General features: G+C 38.6%; 1 protein-coding gene across 3 annotated transcripts in view; it reads left to right on the forward strand.

Annotated features, from left to right (window-relative positions):
- The window catches only part of vwa10.1 (von Willebrand factor A domain containing 10, tandem duplicate 1), a 43,296-nt gene that overhangs the window by 21,038 nt on the left and 9,575 nt on the right, over positions 1-12,683 (forward strand). For all 3 annotated transcript variants that reach the window (XM_081360460.1, XM_081360459.1, XM_081360461.1), the window contains exons 4-5: positions 11,580-11,864; positions 12,365-12,458. In XM_081360460.1, the coding sequence (XP_081216586.1) occupies positions 11,580-11,864; positions 12,365-12,458 (379 nt within the window). The remainder of the gene's footprint in view (positions 1-11,579; positions 11,865-12,364; positions 12,459-12,683) is intronic.

The following is a 12,683-nucleotide window of genomic DNA, read 5'->3' on the forward strand; positions in this document are numbered from 1 at the left end:
GGTTGACTGAAGGTTTTGTATTTCTCTGCGTTGTGTATTTTTTTCTTCTTTTTCTTTTGTGATTGGCTCGTTCAGCAGTGGATGTAGTTGTCTTCTTGAGGTTGTGGCTTCATATGCAGGTGAGACGTCGTTGCATATGGATTTTTGGAACAGCCATCAAGTGTTTATCTGCACAGAGGAAGAAAGAAAACAAAAGACGACAGAGCAGTATTTGTCCAAACACTAGGGTTGTAGCAGTATTTGTTTAAATACTAGGGTTGTAGCGTCTGCTGCAGTTGTTTCATTCTTTCCCTATTTCTTAATTTATTTGACACCTATGGACCAGTGAGGTAAGGATGGACTAAATGGGGAAAGGCCTATGAGGTTGTCTTCACCCTGGATTGGCCGCTGACGCCTGTTGCGTCAGTTCTTTCCAGGGCCCTCACTGAACCGTGTCCTATTCTGTCCCTGTTGTGTGCACACTGTACAGTGTGTGAGAAAATTGGCACATCTCCATTCTCCAGTGAAACATCAGTCATTAACAGAGGATGGTTGTCTAACTGCAATATTCTGTGGTATAACATTTTAAGGCTGTGAGTTTTCTGAATGTCCCCCAAACAAAGACTGTGACAGTCACTTTCCTTTTGTTCTATTAAACAAAAATAAGTCTTTCATCTTTGTTGTAAGTTACTGGGGAGATTAAGCAATCACAGCCCAAATTGTTAACACCTCAAAAAGCTTACCCACGAGTCCAGTGACGAGGGGAGGGGTTGCTTCAAAGTAGCAAACAAATGTAGTAAGAGCTGCATAACATTGTTAACTTGTCTTAAGTTATTTTTATTTTTTCGACATTCTTTTCCAAAATGTCCGTGCTTGCCACAGTAAGAACAACTGGCTTCTCTAGGACTTTTGCGTTTCTTTGGCTTCTCTGAGTTAACCTTAAAGGATGCTGCTGCAATTTTTACTCTTGCCTTGACATCAAAGTCTCTTTCCCAAATAGCTAAACTGTCCAAGTTGTCTTGCATGGTTCTATTTGACCATGTAAGAGCTAAGAAAGGCAATGCATTTCTATGTTCTGACAAAAGACCATCGGACCATGCGCGAACTAAAGGACCATTATGACCTAACACTTTCTCTGGAGTGTCGGCAATTCCGCTGTAAACGGCAGCCGGCTGACAGAATCGTTCTGTGTACTCACAAACAGTTTCTTTTTTCTCTTGTACACAATTGGTAATTTTTGACCAGTCCACGTTCGGTAAAACAATGTTCTTTAAAATTTTCAAAACACCTTCTCTCAAATCGCCTTTACTGACATGTTGCAGTTCGGAAGTAACAGCAGACTCAAAATTGTTGAATTCATATTCAGTTAGAATTTGTGAGATCAGCTGTGTAACTTCCGGCAACGACATGTCATAAAGATGCATTTTACTGAACAATGCTCTCCTAAACTTTCAGCAATTCTCTCAATATCTTTAGGACCTAAAGATGTTTTGACTGCTTGTGGCTGCAATATGGGGGTTGCAAATGGAACTGTATCAACACCTTTTCCCTGAGGCTTTTGTCTAGCTACGCACACTTCAACTGCATTTACATCTGCATTGACATTGTCTTCTATACTATCAAAAGACTGTAAATCAGGATAGCTTTCATCTGACTGTTGGTTTTCTGAGTCACATTTGGTTGAGGCCTTGAGGCCCACCGTTTTCGTGAAACAGGACACTTGAGTAAGCAATTGTTTGTTCTGTTCTTTCAACTTATCTATACAACGAGCTTGTTCTTGTACAATGGATAAGCTAAATTCTCGGTGACAGAAGATAATACCTTTCATATTTTTTTCCTGATACATGCACCCAACACTTTCTTGCAATCTTCAATTGACCACACTTTGTCTGCATCAATGTCAAATTTCTTTGTTAAATTCAATCTGACTTCCTCAGTCACGATTGAGTCCATGTGCTTTGATAACAAAGACTTGAATTCACTATCTGTCCAAAAAGGTGTAATCTGTCTAGTACTTTTCCTAAACATTTTGTGAATTTTTGTTACCACAAACAAACACTAAAAAAAACTTCTCTCTACTCTCTTGCAAACAGAGGGTACAATCTTATTAGCACATGAGGCTAATCTAATTCTAAAGCTTATTCTCTAGCTTACAGATAGGTCTTCTCTAGCAAGAGCATACACACAATATTAACATGTAACTGTTAATCTTCCCTGCCAACAACAGGGGGTAAATTTCATCTCTAAAAGAAAAACTTTTTAGAGGCTTATCTTTAGTTAACCAAACTCTACAGCTGTTTGTTAACTACTTCTCTGAACGGCGCAGAGGAAAACATTTGTACTGGTCTGCATTGGTTCTTTTAATGGAGTGAAACTCACCGAGTCTTTCATTTGTAGAGAAAGATTCCGTCTGGAAAAATTCAGTCTTTGAGATCTTTGAGCTTGAAGTTTCAAGATGCAGTTCTTTGAGCTTAAAATTCTTTGAGTTTCCTTCTTCTCCATCCGGGTCACAAGGCACCATCTGTTGTAAAGTTTTTCTTTCTTCAAAGCAGAGACCAGGAGACAGTTGGGATCGCGTTCAACGGAAGTTATTCTTTATTGAGAACTCCTCTGTACGCGGCTGTAGAAACTTCCAACATGATCTGATCTAACATAACTTTACATGTTATCTTATAGGCATTTTAGGAGGAGGGACTTTTGGGGATGGCATGTAAATGAGTATACAGGTTAAGGTAACCTGCCCCAGACCCCAGCGTGTTTACCAGTATCAATTTAATCAGCATACTGTAGCGTTTGCGACTCGGGGTAAATTTGAATTAGCTCAAGAATATAGGGAATTTTGGAAATATTAATAATTATGACTCATGGTCATAATTCATAAGTCGCATGTACAATTATTTTATCAATTATAGAGATTAACTGGTTCTGTAACTGATCTAATCATTATTCGTCCAGCGAATAAAGGTGAGATTATCACAGTTAAGAAGGGTTATCTCTTTACAAACTCCAAGAAAGTTTGATCTCCTGGCCACGGACATCAAACCCTTCTGAGTTTATTAATTAAAACTACTGAATGTAGTCTAATATCGAGCTTGTAGCTTAAGATCTTTTTAGATTCATTGACTTAAAAGGTGGATGTTTCAAACACAGAGGCAGTGAAAAGTATTTATGAATTTTAATAAATGCAAAACTATGATTATATGATCTACGAACATAAACGTACGTAAAAATGCACACAATAAACAAACAAACAGATAACCAAACAATAAAAATACGTGATCAGAAGTAACATGAAATGAAAGAAAAATAGAAAGAAAGGCAGAGAATGGGGAAGCTAGTAATTATTACATACAAATAGAACCTAAGTTCACGAGACAACCTGGAAAGCAGTTTTATCAGAATAATGTTTTACTTGCACATTTGTTCTCTGTTCGGCGTGAGGCTGAGGCAGGGCAGCGTGACGATGCCGATCCTGTTTCTGCGGTGTCTTCAGGTGCCGCGAAGTTTAAAGGCTCACGAGAAAGTTAGATCATTTCCCTTTTTGAGGGGAAAGGCACGGATGAGCTTAGTTGCAAAGAACGGCAGGCTTTTTCATGGTGTGGGCCATGTGTCCCAGAGGCCAAGGCAAGGCCCGTTCATCTGGAGCAGCGCTGCACGTGGAGGAGGAGGAGGTCAGCGGGATCGATGGGAGAAGAGGTGAGCGAAGAGCGAGAAGCGAGGATAAGAGAGTGAGAGAAGGGAAGCATGATATTTTGAAGGGGCCAAAACTCACGCCCTCTCACGGACGTGGGCCAACCGTCTTTAACAACGAATCGGGCACAACTCCTGACGTTTCGAGATCTATACCCCCCTTCCTCTTAGAAATTGGAACGATAGATTCGTTCGTAACATTAATATCACTGGTATTAATAAAACAATGCATCCTCTGATATGTTGCGTTAAACATTCGAGACCGTTGGGATATCTGGAACAAGACGATACCATGAATGGCACTGCTGTGACATAATTACACACAAATACACGATTATAGTCACATCACATTGATTACAAACCAATAAAGTTATATAGGCATAATATTTGGGTAGGGCTGGGTACCGAACGTCGATACTTTTATGGTATCGAAAAAAATATTTCGATCCTATGAGTATCGAAAAATTCTTTATTTTTCGGTGCCAAATTTCGGTTCCAAAAGCATCTGAGCACGCAAGCTTATCTGTCCTCTCTGTTTATTGACAAAGAGCGGAGCTCCGACCCACACACACACGGAGAGGTGCGGACGGATCAAACTGTTGCAGTTTTGTTGAAGTCACAGAAAGTCACGGTTGGTCTCAAGTGTGGTAACATTTTTTTTAAAACTTAACGCAGACAGCGTTTGCTGCGATATGAGCCGAAAGCGGTCACGGTGCTGTTGACGTTACACTTCCTCTTCGACTACTAGACAAGCAGCCACAATGGTGGTTTCTCTGCCCTGATGACTGACTGACTGACAGACAGGCAGTCATTTTATTAATGTTTGGCGACGTCTACATTAATCCGGATACATTTGAAAATGGCGTTTTCGTTTATAAACGCTCTCCGTCCACACTAGCGTTTTCGGACGTTTCAGTGTGGATGAGAAACTTTTGAGAAACGTCAAATTCACCTTACAGCGCATGCGTAAAACCCCACAAAAGATCACTGATATGATTCAGATGGAAAAATAAATATTTAAGTTATCGCGCAATTCTTCTGACAGGATAATTTTATTTAGTAAAATATCTCGCCATTCACTGATGCGGTCCAGGTCGCACGCAGTCACCATGTTACGCAACTGCTCTCATGTATTGCCGCAGGACAGCATGTGAGTAGCCTAAATTCTGTCATCTTTGCAGGACTCTGATATGAAGAGTGTGCAATGTAGAATATTTTAATAACGTATAGTTAGCAACAGTGTAAAGGTTAATAGCACAAAACAGGCACAACACTGGTATAATGGTAGGCCTACAATATGCGTCACATAATGGTTTTTAGTGTGGACGGAAGGCCAAAACGGAGAGAAAAATATACGATTTTTATATTTATTATATATATATATACAAGGGCGTAGGTTTGGCCTCAGCTTTGGTGGGGACATCCCCCCTCCCCTTCCCCCTGGAATTATTTTGTTGTAAGATACCAGTGCTTTAATGGCGATTTCAGACTGTTGGCAATACAGAATATCACAATACAGAAGTGAATCTACTTCATCTCGTTATATTGTATCCTGACCCCAATACACCATCCTGTATACTGTCCCTAAAGAGCTAGTATAACTGTATAGGTCCAGCTACTTCTTCCTCAACATGCTCTGTGACATCTTCACAAGATGTCTGAGTTTTCTGTATGTAATTAAATAATGAACAAATGAATAAAATACACACATATCATAGTATGCATTCAACACAACAAATCCATTATTTTTATCTATTATTATTATTATTATTATTATTATTATCCATGATTACAGTATTCCATTAATACTAAAATTGTATATACTATTCTATATCAAATTCTATTGATATATTCTATTCTTAAATATTAAATTCTTAGGCTACACTCACTCACAAATACATTACATACATTACATAAATAGAATGTAGAAACGAAAAATGTCTCAGATCCACTGTTTATGTTGACTGCAAGATACTAAGTTAAGGTCAGCTAATTAACATTCAGTGACTTGCTAACGTCGCATTCTATCATGATAGCGCGACTTCTATGAGTCTATCAGTGCTGTGCTGCACAGCCTAATCAATACTCTTAACCTTAGTTGAAAGATTGCTGCTGCTAGGTTTAACTGTAACAACATCCTGGGTAACACATACTATCACCAATACTATTTTCCACAGTAGAATCTGCATTTGAAAGCCTGGTCAGTCACTACTACTGCTAGTTTATTTGTGTGGCTAGTTATTTTGACTACTTACACTCTGCTTTATGAAAAAAGCTTCGTATGTCCCCTTTCTTCTTCTTGGGTGGCATAGCTGATCTATCTACAAAGTACAAAAAGTGGCAAAAAACGGAATATTAAAATGTTTTACTCTGGCCTTTGTATGTGGCAGAGAGACAGCCCTGGTAACTTACCGTCGGCGTCGTCGACACGCGCGCGCACACACACACACACACACACACACACACAGACACACACACACCACCCGCTCGCTGCCAGTACAAGCACAAAAGTAGTCCCGGCCCGCGCGTGTAGCCTGTCAGATACACCGCCGCCAATCAAATTACGGCGTTTCTTGTACTGTCGTTGTTTTGGCCGTTGGAATCGATCCAAATAGCAGCGCAAAGATCCAAATAGCAGTTCAAAGGAGCTTTGCTAAATATTGGTGGGGACAAATTTGTCATCTCAAAATATTGATTGGGACTAGTACCTAGCGTCCCCCCCTAAACCTACGCCCATGTATATATATAATAAAATATATAATTTTCAAAAGAAAACGTAGGCTATTATGGCCTTACTGAGTGAGCAGTTTTACCAGAATTTTTTTTATTTTGATAACTGTTTTGATTCACAATTAAGGTGGAAAATAAAAGCTTTGTGTTTAATGTATTTTTGTTGATGTTGAAATTAATTTTAAAACATATTATGGCTATGGTATCGAAAAAAGTATCGTTAGGAATCGGTATCGAAACTGAGGTATCGAAATTGGCACCGGATCGAAAGATTCTGAACGATACCCAGCCCTATATTTGGGACAAGGGATCATGCACACATCAAGAAAATACATTTTAAACATTGTACCAAATGATTTTGATCACGCGTGGTAGGATAAATGTGTGTGCATGTGTGTGTGTGCATGTGTGTGACCAGGACTGAGAGTTCATGTTGCCGCTGAACTTTTGCTCTCTTGCCTATGTGTGTGTGTGTGTTTGGTTTGATGAGATCATTAGCCAGCACATCTGGCCGGACAAAGTCTTGTTGTTTTCTGACGTATAAATCAGTGTCTGAGAATACCCCTAGGGGATCTGCGTAATCTCAGACATTGTGGCGCCTTGCACTCGTGGCTTCCCGTGTAAACTCATAAAAGAGGTGTCTATAGACAGCCATCAATGAGTTACTTGAGCTGATAGATGCCATCTGTTGTTTGTAGACAGTTCAAGAAGGACAGAGTCCGTTTGTTGGTAATTTCAGTAATTTTACATATATATAGAGAGAGAGCTGGTAATCTGACCCTCTTCTTTGCGTTACAATACCTATTCAAATGCTGATACTGGCCAGGAAACTCTGGTTCCACGGCCCATCCCAGAGCCATTTAAGACAAAAGGGTGCATCTTGGAGCTACTGGCTAGAGCCATTAAAGACTCATTTAAAACACAATAGAGAAAACAGGGTTGGTAGGAGCTGTTGATACCATTATAACCTAACCTTAAAAGCTAAAATCAGTATTCTTCACTGTGATGTTATGTAAGGAAGCATATCTGAAAACATATTCTTAAATTTTAACCCTTCAGTACCCATAACTTCTATCTATTCCTTTCATTTTTTGATCATACCCCAAATCCTCTCTATAGGAGTAGTATGACCCACAGCGTCACAAAATCTCCACCAGTATTCCTTTTTTGCCTTCTTAACAGTTCTTCTCACCAAAGCTTGAGTTCTCTTATACTCAATCAAGCATTGAAAATTATGTGACGACTTCAAGTTCCTCAAAGTTCTATTCCTTTCTTTTACTGCCTCCTGACACTCTTTTGACCACAAAGGTACTATCCTATTTAAAGGCCTGGACTCTGCCTTTGGAATAGTTGCCACTGCTGCATCCACTATACTTGAACTAATTGCCCCACATAGCTCTTCAACACTCATACTTCCTTCAATAGTTGACATCCACTCATCACTGACTTCTCTAAACTTCTCCCAATCAGCTTTTTCTAGTATCCATCTCCCGCCTCTCCTTTCCCCGTCTTTTTCCAATTCCACCCCTACCTGCACTCTGATGGGGTAATTGTCACTCCCAATTGTCGTCTCCTTAAGTACTTCCCACCCACACTTAGCTATATTCCTAGAAACTATTGTCAAATCAATTGCTGACTCTGTTCCTCTAGAAACGTCTAGCCTAGTGGTAGAACCATCATTAAGACAAACTAAACCCTCCTCCTCAATAAACTCTTCTACAACAATCCCATTACTATCATCCCCATCACTCCATAGTGTACTATGTGCATTAAAATCCCGCACCATATTACCTTTCCAGTCAGATCTTTCCATATTCCTTCAAGCTGTCTCATTTCCAATTGTCGACATGGATTATATAAATTAATAATCAAGATTTTACCAGTATTTGACCATACTTCAAATATAATATACTCCAAATCCTCTCCTTTCCTAACTTCTCTAAACTGGAGCCCCCTCTGAATGAATGTAACTACCCCACCTCCTTTACCAGTGTCTCTGTCCCTTCTTACTGACATATACCCCTTTATCCCAAAGTCTAGCCTTGGGATCAGCCATGATTCTTGAAAACATAATACATTTGTTTTCACCTCAAGATCTTCTACATACCTTTTGAACTCTTGCCCATTTGAAATCAAACTCCTTGCATTCCATTGGATTATATTCAATACCATTAAGGCTATCCTTAGCATGACTGACTTTGAGATGACTCCTCAACATCATTAGCTTCTGAATCATTAAGACAATCTACAACAAACCCCCATTCCAACCTTTGCACATTCAAGAACTTTTTGGCTGATTTAACTATGATCCTGATCCTATCTGTTCTACTACTTATTTAAGCAACTCCATTAACAACATCTGCCATGAAAAGCACAAAGTCAAATTTCTTTACTATCAGTGTGTCTTGAATTTTTTTACATGCTATACACTCTCCTTCCATTTTGCTATTAACCTTCTTTGCCTCTGGGACTAGTTTAGGGAATTGCTTTACTGCCTCCGCATAGGACATTCCTTGTTCTGCTTTCATCCTCTGAATTTCTCTCATGCGTTTATACACCTCACATCCTCCATACGCTGCAATATGGTCGCCACCACAATTGCAACATTTTTGAGTTGCCCCTTCTTCGCATTCACCGTACTTATGTTCTCCTCCACACTTACTACACCTAATCTTCCCTTTGCATACAACAGCCACATGCCCATACCTTTGGCAATTGAAACATCTCAATGGAGGTGGGATGTATACCCTAACATTATAGCTCATAAACCCAATATACACCTTATCTGGGAGTTGTTTTTCATCAAACGTTTGCAATATTGACAGACTATCGCTCAACACACCATCCTTTTTCATTTTCAACCATTTCGCTTCTTTTACTTTCACATTTTTTATGTTTCCCAACAACTCATCAATTGAATCTTTAACTGGGATCCCAGTAATAACTCCTCTAATCAGTTCATTGTCACTGGCTATGACCCCTCTCACTCCTTGGCCATTCATCTTTCTTATTTTAACTGCTTTCTTCTGTTGTTCCTCATCAGTACATTCTACCAACAGTGATCCATTTCTAATTTTTTTCACATTCAATACTTCCCCTATCTCCTTATGTACACATTTCGTTAACTGTATAGGACTCCAATCAGCAAAAGAACCTCCCTCCTTTATAAAGGATATAAATACCTTATATACCATCTTCCTTTCAGAGATATCCATATCCTCATCATCTTGTTTACTAAATTTCTTTTTCTTGCGTTTTGGCCTACCTTCCTCTTCATACCCACGCTCAGATTCATCCATACCCACGCTCAGATTCATCCATACCCACGCTCAGATTCATCCATACCCACGCTCAGATTCATCCATACCCACTGCTTACTCCGTCTCTTCCTACAAACAACTCCAGTCCAATCGGCGGCAGCAATGCGGCTAACAACTGTGCGAGTCGAGATGCGGCATGCCTCCGTGACACATACTAAAACAGACAGGGTTATATACACAGGGAAATGACAATGCTAATGGGGAACAGGCTGAGTGCAATGATCAGTGATAAGGGACAGCTGAGTGCAATGAAAAGACAAGGATCATGGGGGATGTAGTTCAAGAGTATGATTGACACTGTGGGGAAGGAGGACATCTAGTGGTGACCCAAGGAACATAAACCAGACACTGTGACAATAGGCTTATCGCCTATTGTTTATTAGGCGACAGAACAAAAATGGTTAATATGAACCTTTAAATTAAAATAAATTACAAAATATGTTTGTAACAATGTGTACATTAGTTACTTGTCAGGTATTGTTCACAAAAACAAGCATTAGATGAATAGTTGCCATTTAAACTGTTATGATTCATCCGTCCCACCCCTGTGTTGCAATGAGCGGGACGACTGAAACAAAGCACAACTACCGTTCAAAGTCAAATTTTACTTAAATCATTCTATATTTGTACCGAAAAACACATGATACTAAGAGAATACATATGTGAGTTGTTGATCACAATAAAATAAAAAATATATCTATAACCTTATCTTAGAAAACAACATTTATCTAAAGTGTTTCAACTGTCCCGGCTCTTGCCTACTGTATCACACAGTGTACATCATTTCAGTGTCTGTAGTTAAGTATGTGTTTAAAAGGTTATCAGACATAAACACATTTGTATTGCTTAACCTATTTATGTACAATTTAATTCTAAAAACAATTTTAATGTCATACATAACAAAATGTCACATTACAAACAAACCATCGTTCAAAATAACAGCATTTATCTAAAATAGAAAGCTTTTTTAACATTATACACTAGGCCTACAGTTCAAAAGTTTGGGGTTAGTAAGATTTAATTTTTTTTGGAAAGAAACTAAAGAAAGTAATTGCCTACTTTTATTCAGCAAGGATGCATTACATTAATCAAAAGTGACAGTAAAGACATTTATAATGTCACAAAAGCTTTCTATTTCAGATAAATCTCTTATGAACTTTATATTCATCAAAGAATCCTGAAAAAAAATGTTTTAAACATTAATAATATTAAGAAATGTTTTTTGAGCATATTTATTCCCTCATGTAGATTACATGTTTTCTTGCGTGGCTGGATGTTGGACTCATGAACAATAATCACGTTGTTTGCATTCGCCAAAATTGATTTGCCGTAGCCTAATCAAAACGTGGACAGTGAAAGGGAATTACCGTTTGCGCGAGATGAATCCGGCTTGAAGCGGAAGCGACCAGACGGCAGAGGATTATGTTCGCAAATCAAACAATGATTTGTCTCAAAAGAATGATTAAAAAAAGCTGTGATTGGATGATGACAGGTGTCGGTGATCATTCTCAAGTGTCATGATCAGCACTGCTGCTGTTGTATCAGTCAGTGGTTAGATCAGCGTAACTTTAGTAGGCTAGTCAAAAAAAACAAGGGATGTCACGCACGGGACAAATAAATTAGGCCCAAAATACGGGACTGTTGGATAAGCTAAAGTCCCAAAAAGTCGGCAAGCAATTTTCAACCTTTTTATGTTAAACAAGGTTCAACTAATTTTTTTTTAAGTCAGTTTAATGTAATTCAAGTTGAACTTAAACATCCAAGTTGATTGTACTTAAAATACATTATTTTACTTGTTTAAGGAAGCAACTTTATTTTACAGTGTGGGTCTAATCTAACATTTTTCCCCCTCACTTCCAGATCAACAACAAACTGACAGTAACTGCTGTCCAGAGAGCCTGCTCAAATTCATATTCCTCCTTATTAAAAATACCCACTTTCAGTCTGGCTATTTCTCAGACTTCCATTAGCAATGCAGCTGTGGATAGAAAGCAGTTCAGTACTGCTCATCATTTTGATAATGAAGATTTCAAAAATGGACGGGACCTCATCACTAAGGGCATTGCTGCAGTGAAAGTCAGCATGAAACAGGGCAGATATTTGTCTGCTCGCTCCAGTCTGGGGGCTGCATGTCATACTTTACAGGTATGCTAGTCCATAGAGATGCAAATCTAGAAGTATGGAGTTTTTTAAATGGGGGGGGGGGGGCACTTTAGGTTAGGGTCCAATTCTCACTATTAACTAGTTGCTTAGCATGCATATTACTAGATTATTGCCTGTTTGTTTGTACTTATAAAGCACATATTAATGCCTAATTCTCCATGACCATAATCTACATCCCTAATCCTACCCAATAAACTTAACAACCACCTAACTAACTATTAATAAGCAGTAATTAGGAGTTTATTGAGGCAATAGTCGTAATTAATAGTGAGAACAAACAAACTAAACTCAACAAACAAACAAACAACAAAACTCCTCACTATTTTTAGTGTGTTTGAGGAATTTGAAGGAAAATATACAAAGTATTGTTTTGTTAAAACAGTACTTTGTTCTGTGGTTTATATAATAAGCTAAAATATGATTACATTGAGTAGGCCTATGTAAATTTGCAATTAAGAAAATTAATGTGTTTTTGTGTGCAGGATTTCTATAGTCACAGTAACTGGGTGGAACTGGGAAGCACTGCTCCTTTCAGCCCCCTGATCAAAGCTGAACTTCCTCTCAACAATATAGCAGGTACTGTACTGTATAGTTGTTCCTGAAGTAGTTTCTTTGTATTCGTCTGAAAATTAATTCTCCAGTAAGGTGTATTATATGACATTTATATTTGTCCACCCATGTCATGTAACCAGTTATATATACACTCACCTAAAGGATTATTAGGAACACCATACTAATACTGTGTTTGATCCCCTTTCGCCTTCAGAACTGCCTTAATTCTATGTGGCATTGATTCAACAA

Source organism: Scardinius erythrophthalmus, assembly GCF_964197995.2.
Source record: "Scardinius erythrophthalmus genome assembly, chromosome: 3".
Taxonomy (NCBI): domain Eukaryota; kingdom Metazoa; phylum Chordata; class Actinopteri; order Cypriniformes; family Leuciscidae; genus Scardinius; species Scardinius erythrophthalmus.